The 27,129-nt window shown below is 42.8% G+C and overlaps 1 protein-coding gene across 2 annotated transcripts in view; it reads left to right on the forward strand.

Annotated features, from left to right (window-relative positions):
- The window catches only part of LOC121013601 (guanine nucleotide-binding protein G(q) subunit alpha), a 322,834-nt gene extending 296,306 nt beyond the window's left edge, over window positions 1–26,528 (forward strand). For both annotated transcript variants that reach the window (XM_040449302.1, XM_040449301.1), the window contains exons 6-7: window positions 6,597–6,750; window positions 21,169–26,528. In XM_040449302.1, coding sequence (XP_040305236.1) covers window positions 6,597–6,750; window positions 21,169–21,359 — 345 coding nt within the window. In that variant the 3' untranslated portion in view covers window positions 21,360–26,528. The remainder of the gene's footprint in view (window positions 1–6,596; window positions 6,751–21,168) is intronic.
- The last annotated feature ends 601 nt before the right edge of the window (window positions 26,529–27,129 follow it).

Genomic DNA, 27,129 nt, shown 5'->3' on the forward strand with positions numbered 1-27,129 from the left:
AGTTTTGTTTAAAATAGTGACCTTTAATAAGGCTAATTTACTCTCAAATGAGTTACATCTGAGAAGAAACAGTGACGCTCGTCAGAGCAATTCAAAGTGAAGAACCATATTTAAAACGTAGTGTTGTATGAATTCCTGAAGCATAAAGTCCTACATTGTGACGATCTCCTTTCCAGATCAATTTCAGAAGCGGGAACGGTGCCAGTCAGAAGGTCCCCGGGGTAGGGTCCCTGGGCTCCACATGTCCCAACATGTGCCAGTAGACGGAAAGAAGCCCCGTGAGCTCCTGGGCGTGACAGTGGAGTGTAGGTGTGTGGCCAGCAGATGTCTGAACCTGTAACTCTGCACATCCGGGTTTAAAAATATTGTGAAGCACAATAAATGTGTGGCCCCCGCCCCCGCCTTAGCTGAACAATCAGTTACATTGCAGACATCTTCATGCTCTGTAGATCTGTGCCTCACTCCTGTAAGCCGAGTGTCTGGCTTTGGCCTTTTTCACAGAAAGCTCAAGGACCACAGGAGTGGGCACACAAGTTATGAACACAGAATCATAGTCACCTGACCAGTTTCTGGCGTTTATTAGTGTGTTTGTGGATCACTCAGATCGTCTGTATCTCTGATACCAAAGGGCTCCTCTGGGCCCTGGAGAGTTCATCCCCATTTCTGCAGGGTACACGGAACCTCGGGGGCCAGGTGAGAGAACTGATGGGTGACTAGCATCCCTCAGTGGCAATTTGACAGTCTGCAGGTTTACGTCTTCAGTGATTTAGTTTTGCGTTTAAAATCTGTGTTCTAGATTGTATGGGGAATATAAATCAATGTGGTTTATCAACCCATTGGTAAGAGGGAAAACCACCAGCAGGGAGAGGCAGGCGGGTGGATGGCTTGTATCATGGGCAAGAGTTAAGGGTCTTAAACATAAGTGAATCTTGTGGGAAGAAGATGGATGTGTTGGCCAAGTAATCAGGAGTTGCAGACATTCTAGAAATGGGCGTTCAGACCTCTGGTGTGATGCTGACTTTTGCCAAAGGGAGATGCCAGCTGGGCAGAGGGGAAGCGAGGAGAGCAATAGCCCACTGAGAGAACGTCCGCTCTCCATGGGCAGCAGGACCGCAAAGGCTACAGACGTGAAGTCATGTCCCTTCAGGCCCACTGGTAGTTGTCCATGCAGAGATCTGGGCCAGATCATAGCCCGAAGAAAGCCAGCTTCCAGTTGGGTTCTTGGGCCGCATCCCCTGGATCCGGCCTTTTCCTCAGTGGAAGGGAGGTTTGTCCTTGAGCCAGAAGGAAATCAGTGACTCCTACCTCCAGGCAAATAACTGCATCTCGGTAAGCTGCACTTAAGTTGTCTGCTGGGGTTTCCCGTTGGACTTTACTGCCTGCCGACACAGAAAACAAGCAGGACTGCAGACCCAGCAGGTTGTTTTAGGAGCGACAGAGGCTCAGGCACACGTGTCCTTCACAGAACTTGGCGTGTTTGGAACGTCCCAGCCCCCACCCTAAGATACAAACAAGGAGGACACATTTTTCACATTCTCAAGGAGGAGAATCTTCTTCATGCCCAAGTTACAGAGATCGGAAGCTCTGGTGAAGTATTCCCTACAGAAATCCCACAAATCTCTTCTCCAAGGGTGGTGGGTTCAAATTCTCCTGGGCTTTGCTTTTGTCCCCTTTCCTCCTAGTAATCTCTCCTTCATCTAGATTCCACTCAAAACTGCCTTTGCTTTTAAGTCTTGCTCCTCCAGACCTTTCCTTCTCGTGTGACCCTAACCTCTTGCATTTACCACTCTTTCGGGCCCATCCCGTGGACCTGTAAGCACGCACGCACCATCCCTCCTTTCTTTGTACACCCTCCGACACCCTTTCATTCCCAGCTTCTAGCAAATGCTGTGTGTGTCCAGGAATTGTGTGTGCAGGGGTGAGGGTGGCAGGCCAATCCAAGGGGGCAGGGGAGCTCAGGAAGGATTTCTTGCGGGGGGAGTCCTGTTGATCTGGGCCTTGAAGGATTACCGGTGAGGACTGCATTACCGGCCACAGGTCAGCCACCCTTGTGTGACCGCTGTGACATGGAGCCCGGTTTTGTGGAGAAGAGGACTCGCGTAGCAGTTCAGACAGAAGATGAGCGGCAGGGTCAGGCTGTGCTAAGTGGTGAATGCCGGAATGAGGACCTCAGGGCCTTTCCCTGGAGGCAGCGTTAGTCCTGTGTTAATAGGGGTGTCGCGTAAAACAGCAGCATTTTCTGGAGATTGGGGTTCTCGAGGATCGGTTGGAAGTACTGAAGATTGGGCGTGTAAGACCCCTGGCTGGTGGTTTGAACAGGGATTTTTCGGATGATCTTGCAGAGAAGACACTCGGCGGTCACACTTTTCTGCCTGTGATTACAAAGAGGGGATCCGGTAGCCTGTCCTCCCAGGGCCCCAGGTAGGGGTGAGTGCTTTTCAGTTTAAGACTCCGCCCCTGGATGGGTGCCAGCCCGGAGGGGGGCAGGGAGGGGGAGAAATAGTAACTCACCCAGTCGGCATTGTCTTCGCTCTTTTAGGCTCCTGTAACAAAACACCACAGGTGGATGGCTTATAAACAACCACCGTTTATATCAGTCCCGGAGCCCGGGAGGTCCCAAGATCAAAGCGAGAGCAGTTGTGGTGTCTGGTGAGGGCCTGCTCCCTGGTTAACAGAGGACTGTCTTCTCCCTGTGTCCTCACAGGGCAAGAGGGGTGAGGGAGCTCCCCAGCATCTCTCTTACAGGGGCACTGATCCCACTCACCTCCTGTTGGCCCCACATCCTAACATCATCACATTAGGGGTGAGGATTTTACTTTTCCGAGGGCATTGATTGCATTCTCGAGAGTTTTCTCGTGACCTAATCAGCTCCAAAAGGCTCCACCTCCTAAAACCGTCACATCAGGGGTTAGGGTTCCGATATCTGAATTTTGGAGAAACGCTTTGACGCTATATCAAGTGTGGTCTGGGCCACACTTACTTTGGTCAGGGTGACTGCACAGAGACCAACCGGCCACCGAGCACACTCATTGCCTGTCCCCAGGTGTCTCTTCCCATCCCCGTGGGGCTGCAGAGACCAGGCAGGACCTGGCGGGCCCATCGCTCTTTGCTCCCTGCATTCCAGCTTTGTCACCTGCATCAGGTTACACTTCACTGGGAAGGACACTTGCTTTCAGCTTTGGAGTAGTGGGTGGGGGTGACCAGAAGTCCAGAGTCTTTTTCGGTCTTAGGCCTAGGTCAGGCCCACCCCGTTAGCAAGGAGCCCTGTGTTTGGAACAGTAAAACCTTTACTAGTGTTCCTTTTGACTCAGCTGGTTAAGACCCCAAGAGCAGGGGAGTGTGACGTGTACCTCCCCCAAGACTGCCTTTGAACCCGTCTTTAGAGGTGAACAAAACCACACTGTTTCTCCCCGTCGGCCTTGCCCAGGCCTCCCACGTTGCTGTTTTGTTCTCCTCCTTGCAACCCCAGGCCCGGGCAAATCACTAAAAAGTTCGTGCCACCGAGCCTCCTGGCCCACACTGTCCCCTCCCAGATTGCAGTTCACAGAACGAAGTGGATGAGGCCTCATCTTCTGCAGGTTCCACTGCCTTGTGAAGCATGGATGTATGCAAATCTCATTTAGTTCAGTTAGGATTTAGTCCAGGGGCTTTGATGTGTAGATTTGTAGATATCCACCCCCCCTCCCTCCATGGCACGGAGGAGGGGGGAAGATAAGGAATTTTCACCACGGAACGAAAAGCAGCTTACTGCGTGAAGTCCGGATCTTAACTGGGAAGAATAAAAAGAATGAAGGTGGCGTGGTTAGGTTTTCATCACAGGACTTGCCCAGATACCAAGAATGGAATCTGGTGCTGTCCTGCCTCTGTAAGCCCTCTGCACCTTGCAGCCCCAGCAGCGTGCTGTGCATATCCCAGCAGCCTCCCCTGGCAGCTTGCTGCAAACGCAAAACCTCAGGCCTCACCCTGTGCTGAATCAGAATCCACGTTTGTTTGTTTTCATTTATTTTGAGAGAGAGAAAGTGCCAGTGGGGGAGGAGCAGAGAGCGAGAATCCCAAGCAGGCTCAGCGTTGTCAGCGCAGAGCCCAACATGGGGCTCGATCTCACGAACCGTGAGATCAGGGCCTGAGCTGACGTCCAGTGCTTAATGGACCGAGCCACAAAGGCGCCCCCAGAATCCACGTTTGAACAGGGTCCCCTGGTTGTTAGTAACATACATCAAGGCGAAGGTGCTTTCTGCAGCCCCATGCTTCGCAAAGCTGAACCTGCACACAGAGGCTGGGTTAACACAGATTCCTGGGGCCCGTGCTGAGATGGAGTTTGTAGACCCGAGTCAAAGGTACAGTGTTACTGACGCTGCTGGTCAGCTGCCCACTTGGTTGGTCTGCAGCTTTTCCCTGAATCCGAAGCTCCAGCCAAGTAGCAAAGAGCAGCCCCCAGCTGCACGCACAGGCAAAGCTTCAGGGAAGCAGCCCGATCAGTGGCCCTGCTTCCAGAGTGGCCCTGAGTGCAGCTGCACCGGGCACAGGAACGACCGTCTAGGCAAGGCATCTCTGGAACACGGCGCTGGGCTGGGTCCACTATTCTGGCCGCTATCCTGCAGGCTGGTGCAGGGTCCCCTCCCAGCAGACTCTGCCCAGAGCCTGGGAGCTCCAGCCAGTTCAGTCTTGATACTCTTAGATCCCTGGACTGCTCCTCCCTTTTCCTGTCTTCTCAAAGCATCTAGCCCCTTGCCTTTGAAGGATTCCAACCAGAAAGGCCCAAAGAGAGCCTGTCCCTGGGGATTCCATCCCCTCCCTCCTAGAGAATGCTAACTATAAGAACTATTTCTAATGGAAACTCACTGGTTGATGCCAGTGTGCACATACCCACCTTGTAAACAGGGCTTCTGTAAGGACCACAGTATACCTTTCTAGATTTTCTCTAGCTCTAAGGGGGAAAAAAAGGTAACTCTTGCATCACAGATGTCACTATTTAATTAATCTTCTTTAGGTTTTTAAAAAATTCTTTCAGTTCTTATTAGGGCCTTTGCTATTCATCAGTCCTGAAATTTTCAGCCTATAAAATCCCAGGCTCCGAGATACCATTTCTCAGTAAATACTGTTCCCAGGGTTTTAAATTTTACCACTGGTGATGGTAATCAGTAAAAGGCATATGGATAGAAAAATACTATTTTTAGAAAACATGTATGTAATTTATATAAAAGGGAAATGTATGTAGTGAAATAAACATTGCCCCTTGAGCCATGAAGTCATCTTTCATTGTATCAGACCCATGGTGCATCAGTATTTAAATATTTCAATAGGCATGAAGTTTAAAGGTTGAAGAAATTGGCGATCATGGGGTTTACAAGAGTTGGTAAAGATCTGTTTTGGCAAAGCATGTCTTTCCAACTTGATTTGAATTGGCGCACTTGACAGAAGGAAAGAGCAAGACATATTCAGGATCTAGAAAATTTTCCTTGGTGAGCCGGGTTTCCTGGAGATTTCCTGGAACTACAGTCAAAGGGTTATGCAGAAGAGTGTGCTTGGCCTTTGTAACCCTGCACTCGGAAACTTAGGGAACCTTCTACATCAGGAAGGCAGACTCTGAGGAGAAAATACTAACAGCTTGAACTCCTAGTCTTCATGGTCAGCCCTGAAATATTTGTTCATTCATCTCCTTTTAGAAATTTGGGAGGGTGGTATATCCAGATATATCAACTGGAAGTATTTTATATACCAAAAAAACACAGCTCGAACTAGCTTAAAAACCAAAGGATACTAATTGGCTGATGTTACTGAAAATCCAGAGGCAGAACCAAGTTCAGGCATGGTTTGACCAAGGAGTTAAAACCAGGTGAGCAGGACCTGGTTTCTTTCTCTGTTTCAAGACGGTTGCTCGAAATTCCTGAGGCTACCTGAGTCATCATCCATGAAATCAAGGCGCTCTCTTCCAGAGCTCCCAGAAAAAGTCCTGGGGTTGATTGGACCCGTTGAACTGCTTAGGTAAATTCATGACCGTAAAGCAGAGACAAGTAGTTCCAAGTGATGTGGGCCTGAACCAAGCTGGCTGCCATGGGAATAGGATGCTTTGGCTTAAACCACCAGGCACCCATAGGTCGCTGGGTGACTTAGAGGCCATTTTCACCCCCCGTGAGCAGTGGAGGGAGGCTCAACCCCAGGCAGGTGTCTTCATTGCCAGAAACTTGGTCATCACACGTAGCACTAAATCGGGGAGCTGGAAAGAATCACCTGTGTGTCCAGGAAGACGTGTTCTCATACACCAAGGCTTTTATATCCCCAGAGAAAGGAGGACCTCCCTAATCTGCCTTTGTCTGTGACCTGAGGGGGGGGGGGGGGATGACTTAGAGGTGAGTGTGTCTGTGGGAGGAAGAGCTGGTCACCTGCTGGTCAACCTGAGAGTTTACTTAATAAAGGAGCCAACGCAATGCATGGACCTTTTGCATGTAAATCCTGATAACAGCAACTACAGTCCAGCCCTAGGCTACAAGAGTTGAATGCGTACAGAAGATGTGTTGGACTTCCAAAACAAACACTTCACAGATTGAGTAATCACATAATTCATGCCTTGTTTTTCTGATGGTTTTTTTTTTCAGAACCGAATGGAGGAAAGCAAAGCACTGTTTAGAACAATTATCACATATCCCTGGTTCCAGAACTCCTCGGTTATTCTATTCTTAAACAAGAAAGATCTTCTAGAGGAGAAAATTATGTATTCCCACCTAGTTGACTACTTCCCAGAATATGATGGTAAGTCAGTGCTCTTCAGCCAGCCCAGTAGCTGGGGATCCGTCTTGCCCCCCAAGCAATGCAAGAGCTGATGCAGCAGCTTACTGTTGCTGCCTTGTGCATGTGTGATTGATGAAGTACAAATTATTGTTGGCCTTGCCCCGTAACCACCTGAAATGTTTCAATTCCCTGACAATGCTGAAAGTTATAGCCAAAGGAAGCAACTTACATGTTTTGAAATAAGTGTATCAGAAGAGGGAACAGCCCCACAGTTTTGACCAATCATGTATCAATCATTACAGTTGGCTCTTTCTTTCGGCAACAGCTGGCTCTTGCCTCTCTATGGAAAGAGAACACAGTTTTGTGACAAGAACCCATGCTCTGAAATCACTCTACCCAGGTTGGCATCCAAGTTTTGACACCTCGTATTGCTAGAACCATGATGAAGTCACTTAATTTCTCTGAATGGTAGGACCAAACTCATGCAGTCGTCTTACAGGCTCTAACAGAGATGACATATGTACGACATTTTTAGCATGATACCTGACACATGGCAAGTGTTAGCAAATATTTATTTGGGGGAGGGGGGAAGGTGCTGCACGGCCTGATGCAATCCTATCATCCTTCGGGATGGCACCGACCCCTTGAACTCTTCCTGTAGTGCTTAGAATCCATAACACCCACATCAGTACCCCAATGGCTTTGCATTATTTCCTTACTTATAAGCACTCCTTATAAACAGATCTTGCCTACCCAGCTAGAGTGTGAAATCGTCAATGACTAGATAGGACACCCAGCCATTCCGAGAAATAGTTGTTGACCGGTAACAAAATGCATCCACACCAAGCCACTCTGAAACAAGTCAAAGAGTCACAGCCACCACCCGAAAGAGCTTTTATGACAGGATACACAAACATCTCCCTATACATACTGCAGTCTAGATGAAGAGTGGCAAACTGTGGCCTGCCACCTGTTTTTATAAAGAAAGTTTTATTGAAACAGCCACACCCTGTTCATTTACACACAGTTTTTATGCTTTTAACAGCAGAATTGAGTAGCTGTGACAGACTCGTCCACAAAACCTAAACTATTTACTCTCTGGCCCTCTTTTAATTGAAGTATCGTTGACACATAACGTTACATTAGTTTCAGGTGTACAACGTAGTGATTGGACAAGTCTGTATGTTGTGCTGTGCTCACAAGTGTGGCTGCCATCTGTCCCCATACAACATTGGTGACTGTATTTCCCTACCATTGACTGTGTTCCCTTTGCTGCACCTGTGATCCCTGGACCTCATTCCACAGCTAGAAGCCTGAATCTCCCACCCCACTTTTGTCATTTTCCCCACCTCCCCCATCTGCCTGCTGTCTGGCAGCCATCAGTTTTTAGTATTTATGGGTCTGTTTCTCCCTTTTGTTTATTCATTTGTTTTGTTTTTTAGATTCCATACAAGTTAAATCATACACTATTTGTCTCTCTCTGACTTACATCACTTAGCATTATACTCTATAGGTCCGTCCATGTTGTCTCAATGGCACTGTCTCATCTTTTATTATGGCTGCATAATATTCCTCTGTGTGTGTGTGTGTATCCATTTGTCTTTTATTATGTCTCATCTTTTATTATGGCTGCATAGTATTCCTCTGTATACACACACACACACACACACACACACACACACCTCCCTTATCCATTTGTCTATTGATGGACACTTACATTCCTTCTGTATCTTGGCTATTGTAAACAATACTGCTATAAACATAGGTGTGCATGTGTGTCTTCACATTGTTTCCACTTTTGCCAGAATTATGGATCATATGGTAATTCTATTTTTAATTTTTTTGAGGAGTTTCCATATTGTTTTCCACAGTGGTTACACCGGTCTGTATTCCCACCAACAGAGCACAAGGGTTCCTTTTTCTCCACATCTTCACCAACACTTGTCCCTTGGGTTTTTATTTTACCCATTGTGACTAGTGTGAGGTGATATCTCAGTGTGGTTTTAATTTACCTGTTGGAAAAATGTTGGAAAAATGTCTATTCAGGTCCTCTGTCCACTTTTAATCAGATTAACTGTGTTGTTAGTGTTGAGTTGTGTAAGTTCTTTATATATTTTGGATATTCAACCCTTATCAAACGTATCATTTGTTTTATGGTTTTAGGTCTCACGTTTAGGTCTTCAATCCATTTTGAGTTTATTTTTGTATGTGATGGAAGAAAGTGGTCCAGTTTCATTATTTTTCATGTAGCTGTCCAGTTTTCCCAGCACCGTTCATTAAAGAGACTGTCTTCTCCACATTGTGTATTCTTGCCCCCTCCATCATAGAATAATTGATCATATAAGCATGGGCTTATTTCTGGGCTCTCCATTCCATTGATCTATGTATATGATTTTGTGCTAGTACCATAGTGTTGTGATTACTACAGTTTTTAAAAAAAAATTTTTTTTTAGTGTTTTATTTTATTTTTGAGACAGAGAGAGACAGAGCATGAGCGGGGGAGGGTTAGAGAGAGAGGGAGACACAGAATCCAAAGCAGGCTCCAGTCTCTGAGCTGTCAGCACAGAGCCTGATGCGGGGCTCAAACTCACAGACGGTGAGATAGTGACCTGAGCCGAAGTCGGAAGCTCAACCGACTGAGCCACCCAGGTGCCCCATGATTACTACAGTTTTGTAGATCTTGAAATTTGGGATTGTGATACCTCCAGCTTTGTTCTTGTTCCTCACGATTGCTTTGGCTATTCAGGGTCTTTTGTGGTTCCATACAAATTTTAGGATTGGTTGTACTATTTCTGTGAAAACTGCTCTTGGTATTATGATAGGGATTTTCTGGAATCTGTCGATTGCTCTGGGTAGTATGGACGTTTTAATGATACTAATTTTTCCAATCCATAGGCATGGAAAATTTTTCATTTGTTTGTGTTATCTTCAGTTTGTTTCATCAGTTTTATAGTTTTCAGAGTACAGATCTTTCACTTTCTTGGTTCATTTTATTCCTGGGTATTTTCTTATTTGGGGCTCAACTGTCAATAGGATTGTTTTCTTCATTTCACTTTCTGCTACTACATCATTAGTGTATAGAAACACAACTAACTTTTGTGTATTAATTTTGTATCCTGAAACTTTACTTATGACTTCTAGTAGTTTTTTGTGAAGTCTTTGGGGTTTTCTCTGTAAAGAAATACAGTGTATAGGAGCACCTGGTTGAGCTACTGACTCTTGTTTTAGCACAAGTCATGATCCCAGAGTCGTGGGATGGAGCCCTGAGTCCTGAGAATCCGAGCTTGGGATTCTCTCTCTCCCTCTGTCCCTCTCCCATGCATATACTCTTGCTCTCTCTAAAAATGAAAATAAAGGTTTTATTAAAAAATGCAGTGTACACATAGTGATGGTTTAACTTCTTCCTTACCAATTTGCATGCCTGTTATTCTTTTTTCTTGTCTGATTACTGTGTCTAGTACTTGGAGTACTGTATTGAATGAAAGTAGTGAGAGTGGAGATCCCGATCTTCGGGAAAATGTTTTTCCCTATTGAGTATGACGCTAGCTGTAGGTTTTTCTTATGTGGCCTTTATTATGTCGAGGTATGTTCCCTCTAAGGTAACTTTGTTGAGGATTTTCATCATGAACAGATGTTGAATTTTGTCAAATGCTTTTGATGCATCTCTTGAGATGAGCATGTAGTTTTTATCTTTCATTTTGTTAATGGGATGTATCACATTGATTGATTGTGAATATTGAACCACCTTTGGATCCCTGGAATGAATCCCATGTGACCATGGTGAATGATCCTTTTAGTGTATTATTCAAAGTGGTTTGCTAATATTTTGCTGATTTTTGCATTTAAGTTCATCAGAGAGATTGGCCTGTAGGGTTTTTTGGGTTTTTGTTTTTGTAGTGTCTGTAACTGGTTTGGGTAGGAGGGTAATGCTGACCTTGTAGAATGTATCTGGAAGCTTTCCTTCCTCTCTGATTTGTGTAATAGATGGATATAGCCAATTCAGAATAGATACTAATTCTTTTTTAAATGTTTGGTGGAATTCACCTGTGAAACCACCTGGACTTTTGTTTGTTGGGACTTATTTGATTACCAGTTCCATTCTGTTACTAGCAACTGATCTGTTCAGATTTTCTATTTCATCCTGATTCAGTTTTGGAAGATTGTATGTTTTTAAAAATTTATCTATTCTAGATTGTCCAGTTTATTGACATATAATTTTTTGTAGTAGTCTCTTACATTCCTTTGTATTTCTGTGGTTGGTTGTTACTTCTCTTTATTTCTAGATGAGTTTGACTAAAGGTTTATCAATTTTGTTTATTTTTTTAGTCTCTATTTCATTTATTTCTGATCTGATGTTTATTATGTCCTTCCTTCTAATCTCAGGCTTTTTTTGTTCTTTTTCTAGTTCCTATAGGTATAATGTCAGATTGTTTGAGATTTTTGTTTCTTGAGGTATGTCTGTATCATTACAAGTTTCACTCTTAGAACTGCTGCATATCAAAGATTTTGGAACTTTGTGTTTTCATTTTCATTTGTCTCCATGTATTTTTTTTTCAATGTTTATTTATTTTTGGGACAGAGAGAGACAGAGCATGAACAGGGGAGGGGCAGAGAGAGAGGGAGACACAGAATCGGAAACAGGCTCCAGGCTCTGAGCCATCAGCCCAGAGCCCGACGCGGGGCTCGAACTCACGGACCGCGAGATCGTGACCTGGCTGAAGTCGGACACTTAACCGACTGCGCCACCCAGGCGCCCCTCATTTGTCTCCATGTATTTTTTAATTTGCTCTTGGATTTCTTTGTTGGCCCATGGGTTGTTTAGTACCATGTTGTTTAGCCTCTGTGTGTTATGTTTTTTCCAATTTTTTTCTTACTATTGATTTCTAGTTTCATACCATTCTGGTCAGAAAAGATGCATGATATGATTCTAATCTTCTTAAATTTATTGAGACTTGTCTCCTGAAGAATGTCCCGTGCACACTTTGTTGGTTTTGGATAGAATTTCTATATCTGGTCTAATATGTCATTCAAAGACATGGTCTCCTTATTGATTTTCTGCCTGGATTGTGTATTCATTGATGTACATAGGTTTCAGAGTCCCTTAGTATCATTTTATTACTGTCAGTTTCTCTCTTTATGCCATTAATATTTGCTTTCTGTATTTAGGTGTCCAGTGTTGGGGGCATAAATATTTACAATTTTTTTTATCCTCTTGATGGGTTAACCCCTTTATCATTATATAATGCTCTCTTTGTCTCTTGTTACAGCCTTTGTTTTAAAATGTATTTTTTATCTGATATATGTATTGGTACTCTAGCTTTTTTTTTTTTTTAACTTTCATTTGTATGGAGTATCTTTAGCCGTTCACATTCAGTCTGTATGTGTCTTTAGGTCTGATGTGAGTCTCTTGTAGGCAGCATTTAGAGGGGTCTTGTTTTTTTTTCTCCCTTCTGCCACCCTATGTCTTTTGATGGAGGATTTAGACCATTTATATTTAAAATAATTGTTGATAGGTAGGTACTTATTGCCATTTTGTTAATTGTTTTGTTTGGTTGTTTTTGTAATTCTTCTCTGTTCCTTTCTTCTACTCTTGCTCTCTTGTGATGACTCTCTGTAGGGTTACGCTTGGCTTTCTTTTTATTTTTTGTGTATCTATATTATAGGCTTTGGGCTTGCAGTTACAAGATTCATATAACACCCTAAGTATATAGCAGTCTGTGTCAAGGTGACAGTTGTTGAAGTTTGAACACATTCTAAGAGAACTTTTTTACTTCCCCCTCCACATTTTATGTAAATATTCTCTCATTTTATATCTTTTTATTCCTAATTTTCTTCTAATTATAGCCTTTTCCACCTAAATCTCTTTAACATTTCTTGTAAGGCCATTTGAGTAGTGATGAATTCCTTTACCTTTTGTTCGTCTGGGAAACTCAGTATCTCTCCAATTCTGCATGATAACTTCACTGGTTAGAGTATTCTTGGTTGTAGGGTTTTTTTTATTCCTTTTAGCACTCTGACTATATCATGCCCCTTACTTCCAGCCTGCCATGTTTCTGCTGAAAAATCATGTGATAGACTTATGGGGTTTACCTTGTATGTTGCTTTTTGCTTCTCTCTTGCTGCTTTTAAAATTCTCTTTAACCATTGACATTTAATTATTGTGTTTGTGGGTCTCCTTGTATTCATCTTATTTGGGACTCTCTGTGCTTTCTGACCCTAAATATCTGTTTCTTTTCTCAGGTTGGGGAAGTGTTCAACTTTTACCTCTTCACATAAGCTGTCTGCCCCTTTCTCTTCTCCTTCTGGTGCCCTATAATGCAAATGTATATTTGCTTGATGTTATCCAAGAGATCCCTTAACCTATCCTCATTTAAAAATTTTTTTCTTTTTACTGTTCAGCGTATGTGCTTGTCACCGTGTCTTCTTCATCACTAATTTGCTTTTCTGCATACGCGTATTTACTATTGATTCCCTCTAGTGTATTTTTCACTTTTTTATTGTATTCTTCAATTCTAGTTGATTTTTTAAAAATATGTCCTCTTGTTAAAGCTTTCACTGAGTTCTTCCAGTCTTCTGTCCAAGGCAGTGAGCATGTTTATGATGCTTATTTTTCATTTTTTTAATATGAAATTTATTGTCAAATTAGTTTCCATACAACACCCAGTGCCCATCACCCACTTTCCCCTCCCTTACACCCTCCCCATCAACCCTCAGTTAATTCTCAGTTTTTAAGAGTCTCTTATGGTTTGCCTCCCTCCCTCCCTTCTCTTTTTTTTCCCCCCTTTCCCTCCCCATGGTCTTCTGTTAAGTTTCTCAGGATCCACATAAGAATGAAAACATATGGTATCTTTCTCTGTATGACTTATTTCACTTAGCATAACACTCTCCAGTCCCGTCCACGTTGCTACAAAAGGACAGATTTCCTTCTTTCTCCTTGCCACGTAGTATTCCATTGTGTATATAAACCACAATTTCTTTATCCGTTCATCAGTTGATGGACATTTACGCTCTTTCCATAATTTGGCTGTTGTTGAAAGTGCTGCTATAAACGTTGGGGTACAAGTGCCCCTATGCATCAGCACTCCTGTATCCCTTGGGTAAGTTTCTAGCAGTGCTACTGCTGGGTCATAGGGTAGATCTATTTTTAATTTTTTAAGGAACCTCCATACTGTTTTCCAGAATGGCTGCACCAGTTTGCATTCCCACCAACCGTGCAAGAGGGTTCCCCTTTCTGCACATCCTCTGCAGCATCTAGGACACTTACTTTAGTATATGTGCTGCCAAAGCGAACACTATGATCGTTACTTTAAACTCTTTATCAGGCCTAGTGTTCATCTTGATTTCACTTTAGGTCTTTCTTAGCTTTTGTCTTGTTCTTTTGTTCAGAGCATATTCTTCTGTCTCCTCTTTGTGTTTGACTTTGTCTGTTTCCATGAAGTAGGCAGAACAGCTACAGTAGATGGAATAGTCTTGTACGTGGTTGTCCCCTGTGTAGACTGTGTGTGCCTGCTGACTTTGGAAGGAGCTCTGGGTGGCATGAGCTGGGGATTCCAGAGCACCTCATGCTGGGGTTGCCCTGGTGGTATAGCCGGCCTCTCCATACAGGCAGCACCGTAGCAGAACAGTTAAAGCTGAAATGAGTGCAAGCTGGGGGATCCCGGGGCTTTCCACACAGAGGGTGCCTTGGCAGGACAGTTAAATCTGAAGGCAAGACAACTGAAGAGGAAATAGGTTCAAGCCAGGGGTCCTGGGGCTGTCAACACAGGAGTGGTTCCAGGGCTCTCCACTCAGAGGGCGCCCTGAGAGGACAGTTGAAGTTCAAGTCGGTACAAGCCAGAGTGTCCCAGGGTAGTCAGCACAGAGGGCCCAATGGCCGGAGCCAAGAGAGGGTACAGGTCTCAAGGCATTCCAGGGTACTTCCCAGAGGGCTCCAGAGCGTGGTGCCCTGGCAGGGCTGCTATGGCCAAAGTGGTTGGAACCTGGAGTGTTCTGATGTGCTTTGTTCTTGTGTCCTCTTGGTGTGCTGGCTAAAACTCTAGTGAGCATTGACCAGGGATGTGCCCGTGTGCTTGGTGCTGGGGCCACCTAGGTGGGACAGTTGGGGCTGGTATGGGCTAGGGGCCCAGGCCTCCCTGAGGCAGCAGGCCAGCCATGGCAGCCACACGCTACTCCTGTCAGGGTGGAGGCCACATCAACTGCGGTACTCCCCAACCCCTGTGACCAGGAGAGAGTGCCAGCAGCACCCCGGGCCTTTTGGCAGGTTCTAGGGCTGGTCCCTTTACATTCTAGTTACCCTTTTGACCCACGGCTTGTTTTCTGGGCCCATAGACAGGTCTGCCCACAGCCCCTCAGTACTATCCCCTCCCCCCTGCAGTTGGTAGCGTTGTGGGGGGACATCCTCCTCATTACCGTGTCTCCATCTCTCTTGCCATTCTCTGTGTGGTCTCTCCATCTTTGGTTGTGCAGAAGCTGTTCAGTCAATCCTCAGTTCTTCAAGAAGATTTGCTCTATCAGTAGGTGTAGATAACACGTGTCCCAGAGGAGGTGAGTTTAGGGCCTTCCTATGTCACCATATTGAACCAGAACCAAACTCTCTGGTGCATTACAGAGAAAGTGTGACAAACCCAGATCTACATGAATAGTAGTTAAGAGGACAGCTTTGAGTGTCACAGAGTTCCGGCTTTGCCACTTGCAGTGTAGGTTTGGACATGTCTATTCAACGACTCAATTTCTTTTTGATAGTAAATAATTGAATAGAACCATATATAAGTCACTTAGCGGGATACGGAAGACAGTGGATCCGAAGTGGACTCTGCACTGCCAGTAGAGAGCCCAGTGTGGCGTTCAAACTCATAAACCGTGCGATGATGCCCTGAGCCAAAGTCGGGCACTTAACCAACTGAGCCACCCAGGCGCCCAGCCCCCCCACCCCCCACCATTTTTTAAATTCTGTTACCGACATAGGATCTACAGTGGATATCAGTTCAACATTGTTTCTATACTTCTAAAAGCTCCCTCAGAAAGGTGACTTCTTCAAAACACGAATAATTCAGTTTGGCTTTATAGCTTTCTGAGAAGATACAAGCACATCAAGGATGGAGTTTTACTCATGTTTTCATCCCACATGCACTGGGTACGGTGCTGGCTCACAGAGTGGGCAAGTTTGCATCTTTGGTGAACTGAATTTCCCTTCTCAAATGTGTGTAAGATTCTAAACGTTGGTGCATTGAAATAGAAACTTTGGGGATGTTACCAGGTATTAGATACAGTCCTCTGTCTAGTTTGTTAGCAGTGTGTTCCTGTCCCCTATCCAAGTACTTTACTGTGCCTTTATTGTGCCTTTAAAAACATACTTTGCTAGCCTTTAACAGTGTTTTCATTTTTACTCCTTTTCATTTGCCACTAGTTGGCACTGTTAAAATTTCATCAACCCTATCTATCCCTCACTGTTCCTGAGGAAACTATAGAAGGAAGGAAACTTGAGCTGCCTGGGTGGCTCAGGTCACGATCTCACCATTCGTGAGTTTGAGCCCCGCATCAGGTTTTGTGCCTGACAGCCTGCTTCAGATTCTGTGTCTCCGTCTGTCTGTCTCTCTCGAAAATAAACCAACATTTAAAAAAGAAGAAGGGGCGCCTGGGTGGCGCAGTCGGTTAAGCGTCCGACTTCAGCCAGGTCACGATCTCACGGTCTGTGAGTTCGAGCCCCGCGTCAGGCTCTGGGCTGATGGCTCAGAGCCTGGAGCCTGTTTCCAATTCTGTGTCTCCCTCTCTCTCTCTGCCCCTCCCCCGTTCATGCTCTGTCTCTCTCTGTCCCAAAAATAAATAAACGTTGAAAAAAAAATTTAAAAAAAAATAAAAAAGAAGGAAGGAAGGAAACTTAACACGTAGCTAACCTGGTCTCCAGCAACAACAGACTGGTCTTTAACCACTAGGTCTACCTGAATCAGATGGGCACGAAGCATCTGGTTACACTTTAACACACGTTTGCCTGACGCCCCTAGAAGAGACTCTCTTAATTTTTCTCATAATCCAATGAGAATCAGCAGGTAAGAAATGACACCCCACCCCATACATGGCCACCTGCAAACCTGATGTGCTTGCATACAGGACGGCAGGGGATAAACACAGCACAGCCTACCCCACGGAGCAAAGCCACCAACGCTTAAGTGCTCAGCACAGCGCCCACAGCATGCCACTTGTGGGTTTGATTTTTCTGCAGCACAAGACTTTTTTTCTGCAACAGCTGTTTGGGATCATTTTTTTTTTCCTCTTTGCCACATCATCCTCCTCTCTTTACCTATCTCCTCCATCCAGTAAATTTCCCTGGGTTCCCCCATCACTGTAAGCATTTTCCTTCCCACATGCCCGCCTTGCGAAGGTTTTAAACCGTGAACATGGTTTTTACTGTTAACCTCCCCCAACGTGCACGTAAGGCACACAGACGACTTAGCCATGGAAAAAGAAAAGAAAAAAAAAAAAAAAAGACACTTATTCACAAAGCAAACACAGCTGTCATTGCATACAAAGCCCTTGTAAGATGAGCTACAACTGAAAAAAATTCTAGGCCTACTCTGCAGTACTGTTTTTATAACAAACATGTTTATAGTATTATGAACTTCACACTTCCACATTTCTGCACTTCCAAGGTCTTAATCATAATGAGTGCCATTTCTGGATTTCTCTTCAGAAAGAGAAATTACCGTTTCCACATGGACGTGAATTGCAGAATTGTTCAGAGAGACTCTGGTACTCTGCGTGCTAGGATGTCTGTAAGGATTTCTTTGTAGTTTGTGTTTATTCAAATAATTTATGCTTAAAAACTTAACACACTGCAAGTGATCTTCACTGAACTTGAGTCTAGTTCTGAGGGCTTAAATAGCCCCTTTTTCTCAAATAGGATAGATATACAAAACCAAAGGGAACCTCCTTCACAAACCAGAAAGCTGGGGTTCCTTTATATGGGAAGCTTCTCCAACCCCAACAGTCTATTAGTCCTAGTTCTAAATATTTTCTATTACTGCTATGGAATTAATAACTTAATAGTACATTGAGAAAAACAGGACATTATAATCCTAGTATTATGGCACTTTCATTATGATGCCAGCCTTCTTAATTGCTGACAAAAATTTCAGTTCTGGTCACTGAAGTCAAAAATGCAAACATTACTTTTGTGGTCATGGTTCAAGTGGGAATAACCCATTAGTCTTCATGGCTCTTTCTCTCCTCCTTCTGGCAGGGTTAGATATAAACTCATAGGGGTAATCCCCAATTTGCAATCAGGCCATTTTGAAAAGTCTTCAAGTTGCCGTCTAAAATTCACGATGCATTTGGTTGGAAGCAGTAGTCAGGCCCTCAGTATAGTGTTCCAAGATTTCTTTATCCCTTTATCTACCTATCTTGTAGATAACAAGAATCTTGACAGAAAAAAATGGAGGCTGTGGATCTTGAGATGGTCCTGTCAGAAGGAAGTGGAGGAGGAGAAGGCTATGGCAGGACCTCCTTCTTTCTTAGGATGGAAAAGACGGGGGAAATGTACATATATGGGCCTCAAAGACTAGGATGGATACTCGGTACTCGATAGTAACGTTAAGACACCACACCTAGTTAATAAATTTTAAATTAATACATTTGTCAGGATTTATTAAGTTTTTAAAACTGCTTTACTGACCTATAATTCACATACCGTGTAATTTCCCCATTTAAAGCTACAATTCAGGGCTTTTTGAAGTACATTTTACCATACCTTACACATTAAAATGTGTCATCATCATCTTAGGGGCGCCTGGGTGGCGCAGTCGGTTAAGCGTCCGACTTCAGCCAGGTCACGATCTCGCGGTCCGTGAGTTCCAGCCCCGCGTCGGGCTCTGGGCTGATGGCTCAGAGCCTGGAGCCTGTTTCCGATTCTGTGTCTCCCTCTCTCTCTGCCCCTCCCCCGTTCATGCTCTGTCTTTCTCTGTCCCAAAAATAAATAAACGTTGAAAAAAAAAAATTAAAAAAAAAAATGTGTCATCTTCATCATCTTAAAGCATGTAGTTGAGTGACAATTACGTTCACGATGCTGTGCACCGTCACTATTCCCAAAACTTTTTCCTTACCCCAAACAGAAATTCTGTGACCCTGAAGCACTAACTCACTTCCCCCTCACCCCAGCCAACCTCTAATCTACTTTGTCTCTATAAATTTGCCTATTCTGGGTACCTCCTATAGGTGCAGTCATACAAGATGTGTTCTTTGGTCTGGCTTATTTTACTTAACATCATGTTTTCAAGGTTCATGGGTGTTGTGGCAGCCATCATAACTTGTCCATGGATGAGTAACATCCCCTTGTGTGTCTCCTACCTCTGGTTTATCCGTTCCTTTCTGTTCCTCTGTTGATGGACACTTGGGTCCTTTCCACCTTTTGGTTCTTATGAATAATACGACAGTGAAATTCATTGTTTAAGTAACTAGTAGAATCCCCCCCCTTTTTTTTTAAGTTTATTTAGAGAGCACAAGCAGGGGAGGGGCAGGGAAAGAGAAGCTGACGCAGGCTCTATGCACTGTAGCACAGTGACACTAGGGGCTCGATCTCCTAAACTGTGAGATCACGACCTAAGCCAAAATCAGGAGTCGGAGGCCCAACCGACTGAGCCACCCAGGCACCCCAGAGTCCTTGCTTTTGATTCCTTTGGATATATATACCTAGGAATACAATTGCCGGCCATTTGGTAATCTATGTTTAGCCTTGGGAGGAACTACCCACCTGTTTTCCACAGCAGCTACACCATTGTACGTTCCCACCAACAATGCACAAGCGTTCAGATTTTTCAACACCCTTGCCCATACTGTATCCTTTTTCTTTTTTTCTTTTTATTATAGCAATTCTGGCAGATGTGAAATAACAGCTCACAGTGGTTTTGATTTGCGTTTCCCCGATGATTAAGAATGTTGAGCCTGTCTGTGCTCATTGGCCAGCTATAGATCTTTGGAGAAATGTCTATTCAGGCTCTTTTGCCCATTTTTTATTCAGATTGTCTTTGTTGCTGAGTTATAGGAGTTCTATTTTCTGGAAGTTAACCTCTTATGAGCTATGTGTTTGGCTGGTATTTTCACCCATTCTTTAGGTGGTCTCTTCCCTGTCTTGATGGTGTCCTTGGATGCCCAAAACTTTTAAATTTTGATGAGGTCCAATTTTTCTTTTGTTGCCTGTGATGTTGGCACCCTATCTAAGAATGCATTGCAAAATTTTATTTATTTTTTTTTTTTTAAGATTTTAATATTTGGGGCTCCTGAGTGGCTCAGTCGGTTGAGCAGACCGACTCTTGGTTTCTGCTCGGGTCATGATCTCACAGTTTCGTGGGTTCGAGCCCCGCATCAGGCTCTGCGCTGCCAGTGTGGAGCCTGCTTGGGATTCTCTCTCTCTCCTTCCCCCATTCTCACTGGGTCTGTCTCTCTCAAAATAAATAAATAAACTTAAAAAAATTAAAGACTTTAATGTTTATTTTTGAGAGAGAACGAGCAGGGAAGGGTCAGAGAGAGACACACACACACAGAATATGAAGCGGGCCCCCGGTTCCAAGCTAACAGCACAGAGCCTGACGTGGGGCTCGAACTCACAAACCACGAGATCGTGACCTGAGCCAAAATCGAACGCTTAACCCACTAAGCCACGCAGGCACCCCTCATTGCAAAATTTTAAGCTAAACTTTTACTATACCCTGGTAAATACATTGCAGTCCTGTTTTAAGGCATCTAGAAGAGTGTTCAGCCTGGAAGACACCCCACATAAAGCTAAGGAAACATACACCAGTCTTTCTCTTATCACACATAGTGAATTGAATACTACGTAAATGTAGTGTGCCCAGAAACACCAGCAATCCAGAAGCTAGGTAGCAGAGCACAATCGAAGGTGGACCTGACATAAGATTTTTTTTTTCCACATTTATTTTGAGAGAGCGAGCGAGCTAGTGAGCATGAACAGGGATGGGGCAGAGAGAGAATCCCAAGTAGGCCCCCCACGGTCAGCTTGGAGCTCATGACCTGAAACCAAGAGTCCGCTGCTCAACCAACTGAGCCACCCAGGTGCCCCAGGAACTATTCTGAAACAGATTTCAGTCTGGAGAATGTAAAAAGATCCACAGCAGGGGCGAGGGGCCCCTGGGAGGCAGATTGACAGGAGAGCCTAAGGCAGCTCTATCCATATGCCTCTTTTCGCCTAACCACACCTTGTGGGTGGGTGGGTGGGTGGAAGGACGGACAGGCAGACGAATGGATGGTCAGATAACATGCCAAAGAGGAACAGTTGCACATACTCGAGTTGGGGAAGATGGTTATAACGGATCAAATCTGCAGTGCAAGCGTCCTCTCCATGGCATTGTTACCGACCCAGTGAACACTTAACTGCTTATAGGCACACACAGATCCGCTGACAAATCGTCCCTTTCTTCCCTTGACCAACAGGACCCCAGAGAGATGCCCAGGCAGCTCGAGAATTCATCCTGAAGATGTTCGTGGACCTGAACCCTGACAGTGACAAAATTATCTACTCCCACTTCACATGCGCCACAGATACCGAGAACATCCGCTTTGTCTTTGCCGCCGTCAAGGACACCATCCTCCAGTTGAACCTGAAGGAGTACAATCTGGTCTAATTGTGCCTCCTCAGTACCGCCCGTCCCTTCCCCGGTGGGCTGTTGAAGCTGTACAAGAGGGACTGGATTTCTGTGGAAAACCATTTGCATAATACTAATTTATTGCCGTCCCGGACTCTGTGTGAATGTGTCCACAGGGTTTGTAGTAAATATTATGATTTTATTTAAACTATTCAGAGGAAAAACAGGATGCTGAAGTACGGTCCCAGCACATTTCCTCGCTGTCTTTTTTTTAGGCAAAAACCTTGTGACTCCATGTATTTTCAATTCTCAGTCATGCACTCACCAAGATAAGAGTGGTTTCTTTCTCTTTTTCTTTTCTATTGAGGAAAACAAAGCTGATTGCCCTTTTCCTCACCCCCTGCCCTCATCCTGATTTTCCCTGGGTCACAACGGCCTTTATCCTAGTTCCATTCTTGGTCAAGTTTTTCTCTCCAACGACAGGACAGTGCCATTTGATTTAAGCCATCGGCATCAGCTTAAGTTAAACGGTTTGTAGTGTTGCTGAAGAATTCTAAGTATTAATACTGTGGTTTTCAATGTATTGCTCTGGATACACATATAGAGTTGTTTTTATATCAGTACATGATCTTGCCTCACTTTGGGCTAGGAGGGTGGATGCCCGGCTTACAGTGAAGGGTCGTTTCTTTTGGATTCCTACCTTCAGCCATAGCTTGGTTGCTGAGAGAAATATGCACAGACAGTAAGGCAAGAACAGAGACCACAGTTTTGTTTTGTTTTTTAACGCCATGTGCCATGGTCCTTCCACCCTTACTTTTTTTTTTTTTTACCCTCTCTTTAAATTGCAGATGCCAAAAAAACAAAAACAAAACCATTTTCTATATATATATGTATATGCCCAACAGACACTACATTACCCCAATGGCTGCTATCCAGAACCTGTTTCTTAGGTTGTTCATTTTTCCCCACCTTGGTTCAAATTTTCCTCCTTTTTTTCCCCCCTTAGTGTTTGGGCCATAATTTATTATGGGTATGTGTTGCCAAAGCTGGCTTTTTTGTAAAAGTAAAGTAGTAAAAATTTCAGAGGTAAAAGCCAGTATCTCACAAATGGAAGAGAGTAAGAGTGTGAGGCCTAAATAATTGGCTGAGAATCCACCTGAAACACCAGTTGCCCAAGAATAGGTAACTGCCAATTTGACTGGCATGGTCCATTCTTTTCTCTGCCCTCGAGATCACATTTAGTGTGCGTTTCGTGTTGAGTGTCCAAATCAGCAATGTAAAATAGTGTCTTCTGTGATAGAACATGAAATCTGCTTCTGTCTCTTCCTTTAAAGCCGGTCTTACCCTTCGTGTTTTCTTTAAGGTCAAGTAGGTCTGCCAAGGACGTTATTCAAGTATTCGGACACCTTTAATTTGCAAAATCCGATGTTACTGCTGGTTTACCAACTTTGTGAACTTTTTAAACCAGTGACCGATTAAGTTGAATTTGAGTTAGGTCCACAAGACTTCCTTAAGAGTTAACCCCTCGGTGTTTTATAGAACATGCATTTGTGTAACTAAACCTCTTAGGAGAGATCATGGGAGTTCTCAATGTGCAATTTTTCAACAAATGCAAAAAAAAAAAACCCAAAAAACAAAACAGCACCTGTATTGATGAACTTCGGTCCAGCAGCTTGAGTTGACATACGATTTAAGGAAATAAAGATTATTTTAAACCTGCTGGGGAATAAGAATTAGGCCGTGACACTGGTCTTATTTTAAGTATCGTACTATCTGGCACAAGTCCAAACTTCCCTATCCGTCAACTCTTGGGGAACAATGAAAGGCAAGAGAAAATGAATGGCTTACTAGAGGAGAACCAGGGTTACTAAGCAGTAGTGGGATGTTCTCCTTCCTTTCCCGGCCACAAACACCACAAGTTACTTTTTCACTTTGCTCGGAAAGCAGCTCTAATTTAATTGAGAACCAGACTGCCTGTAGGTCTAGTGCAATTCTGAACGCTCTAGTCATTGTACATACACCTCTTGCTGTTGCCGCATCCATACGGGCTTTGTAATCGTTAATTTTTTTTTGGCAGATTGAATGTGCTGTATCGATATGTATCTATGTAAGTGTATGTCTTATAGCTAATTCACATTTTTGAATAATGTTATTTTATTTACTTTTTTAAGAGAGGAGAATGTAAATTTGTCAGTTTATTTCTGACTAGGGATATTTTTTTTTTCCATTTAGAAAAGAAAAAAAAAAACCTTACTATCGTACAGAGCGGTACTAGCATCGTGCTGTATAAAATCATTTGCACATTCCTGAGTAGAGGTGTACTGATAAGACCCAAAGGTAATTTCATAGCAAAATACATAAAATCAGTCGGAGCTTTTATACAAACATGGAAACCAACTTTGTAGAACTTTTGCCATTTGACCTAGGATTGGAATATGAGCTTTTATACGATTCATATTCTTATTTGGCAAATGCACAGTTTAGTATTACCTCTCTGATGGCCTTTATTAGAAAGGCAGTTTTAGAAGCTATTGTGATCCACTAAGGAAATGTTTTAACAGCTAGAGACCACTGCTTGCCTGAAAGGGCAATCTTAAATTTGGTGCAGCAAAAAAAAAAAAAAAACAAAAAACAAAAAACAAAAAAACAAAAAAAAACGAAAAAAGAAAAAGAAAAAAAAGAAAAAAAGGAAAAAGAAAAAAAAGAAAAAAGTAAAAAAGAAAAGAAAGAAGATAAAAGTCAACAATAACATTTGAAGGCCTACAGTGTGTATAGAGAAAACCTCATCACAAGATCCTAAGTGTTACAGTTTTAGGGAATCAAGATATTCTATTTAATAGAGCTATAGTAGATGTAGTCAATTAAACATGATCTCAAAGCTCGAAGAAGTTGAGCACACAGGGAAAGATTGTTCTATTTGTCTTTATGAAATTGGAATGGAATTGCTATGCAGAATTGAGGTTGGTGGCTTCGCTGTTTGCCGGAGGGTGCATGACAAGATCCCTTTCTCTGGAGAAAGGAAGAAATTGATCACCCTCGCTGCAGTGATGCATGGAAACCTAATTGTATCCACACTAGTCAATCGAAGCTAAAGGATTTTTTTTTTCTGTTTCTTTGGGGTTTTATTGAAGGGGCTAGGGGTGGGAAGGGCTTCTTTTCAGTTTTGTATAAAAAAAAAAAAGTTTACTCATGCTTTCTATTATATTGTGATTGCAAGCGTTAGAAGCGTGTGCCACTTGTCTCCTGCCATTGATGCTCCAGGTAATGGAGGCCTGTGGCCAGTTTTTGGTGACTTGGGCATGTCTTATTCAAAAACAAAAACACAAACCACAAAAACCTTTCTTCAGCATACCAAGGCAAGCAGCCATTTCATGACTCACCACATTGCAGTGTACCAGTTTACAGATAATTTTTCCCTTTTTTTGCGTGACATGGCAGTTCCAAACCCACAGAGAATTCCTCATTTGTAAATTGGAGGTTTGTACTATGCCTTACAGAGCTTAAATCCAGAAGTTTGTGCCTCATCTCTTGAAACAAAGGGAAATAACACACCCATTCAGAAGTCAATAAATCCCCTCGAAGTTTTTGTTTTTTTAAAACAACATTTTCATACAAAGAGCTCTGTTGAATGTCATGAATAGACTTGGGGGAAAAAAAAATCTTAGGAACCTGCATTTGTTGTTTACTAGCATATGACATCTACAAAAGGTATTCAAAGAACACCTGAAACTTGTATTTTTTTTTTTTTTTGTGGATTAACTAGCAAGCCTATTACAAAAAGGTAATTCAGCTAAAGGACAATTTACTTTTTGTACTTTAGACTATCTTGATTGTCAAGGTGTATGAACTGTAATTTTAAAATTTATACTGCCACATGATTGTAAATGTTAGTTGTCTTAAGTTAGGAATTGGTAAAAAGCTATTTATGCTGGATTTGGGTCAAATGACTTATTTGCAAAAAAAATAATGGGAAGAAAGGGCTGTATAATGAGATACTGCAAGACTCAGATATTGGTTGGAAATAACCTTCAAATTACCCTCAATTTCCCTTTGTTTTCAGTTTTTCAAAAAAAAATGAATGAAATGAAATATAGAAGAATGTTAACCCATATAAAAATAAAGTGTACCCAAGTATTGTAATGTATATTGCTCCTCTTCTTAAAATTAAATAAGGGTTTAAAACCACTTAATTGGTAATTGACAACATCTCAATTGATACAAACAAGGTGTGCTTGGTATTCATTACTATGTTCTTCCAAAGATCTGTCTTTGGTTAGAAACACACAAAACTTAAAACTTACAATAGTGTCTGTTTATCTGTCTCCACATATTTCCAGCATATGTAGCGTTAATAGGTCTGTCCTGGTAACTACGTGTTTGGGGTTTCATTTTGGTTCCACCAAATTAGGACAAGAAATGGCTTAGTTGTATGTGATTAGTTAGAAATTCTTCGAGCCAGACATCTGCTGTTTAGTAAATACTTAGTACAGAGTCTAAACTTGTCATTTGTTTTTCCTCACAGAGTAACAACCCATTCATTGCTGTCTTCCCAACTTCCAATGACCTTTCAATAATACTCTTGCCTCTAGAATCATCTGTTCAAAGTATGCATACACACCCAGCACATAGTAGGTGCTCAAACATTAATTTCCTTCTTATCTCCCTTATCACGTATCTTCCATTTCTCCATAGGATTCCAACCCAATAGTAAATGACATTTACACATTTCAAAAACACCTATTGGGCAAAATTGGATCTTACTTCGATAAAGCAATTCTGACTTTCATATAAGCTTTGATAGGTAGGAAAAAAAAAAAACAGGGAAGAAAATATTCTTCACTAGAATATTGTTCAGTTTAGAAAGAGATGGAAATTGCTGTGTAACGTTCAGGTTACTTTGACTTAAACACATGTTTTTGGTAGATTTCTTTTCCTCAAAGTACTCTAAATACAACTTCTTGCTGGATTCCTCACCTGTCATCATGTTGGAAACCCTTACTAGACCTATGTATTTAGGGAGTTTTGTCAGAAAACATTTTTAACTTGCAGTATTTAAAAGAATCCTATTTACTGTTCTTAAAATGTCATTCAAATGCATGTATTGTCTATTGTTTGGGGATGGGAACTAGTTTTGCAAAAAACACCTAATGTTGTATAATAATGCCCCAATGATCTTGCTGGTTAAAAATACAGTATTTTTGGCCATAATTTTGTACTACAGTATTCATTCTTGAGTTTTGCTTCTCTTGAAGTTGCCTAAGCCTCTTCTAGAATGTTTTGTATTCTAGGGAGTTTTGGACTAAGTTTTTCCTTTCCTAAAACACTTTATACTACATATGCCTTGTCCAGGTTTAATAATTTCTATGCAAACACACAGAAAGTGTTTTCCCTTCTGTATATAATCAGATTTTGTTCTCCTTCAGTGGAAATAGTCCTACTGACAGCATTTTTCATTTTTTTTTAAACTTGACCTAATTTAGGTGGCAAAAACCTTGTAGATACACAATTTAATGGCTGCTCAGTCAAGACTTACAAAGAGCTGCCTGCGTTCAACCCGAGGCAGTCTTCGAATTAGGAAAGATCGACTGGCTGAAAGAGGCAAATGCTTGGCTCAGAGCTTCCCTGTTTGAGCAGCCAGAGTGAACAGGTCCACTCCACATGGGAAAAAGGACCTGGTGTAGGTGTCCTTTAGGGCTGTGACTCTTAGAAAAAAAACCCTGAGGCTTTTTGGAGATCAGCTAAAGCCAAGTTTTTCTTTAACTTTGTGAAGTTAAAATGATGGTGAGGATAGCAAAGGGTTTTCTAGAAA

This window comes from Herpailurus yagouaroundi, unplaced genomic scaffold (assembly GCF_014898765.1).
Source record: "Herpailurus yagouaroundi ecotype Mexico unplaced genomic scaffold, PumYag 199, whole genome shotgun sequence".
NCBI lineage: Eukaryota > Metazoa > Chordata > Mammalia > Carnivora > Felidae > Herpailurus > Herpailurus yagouaroundi.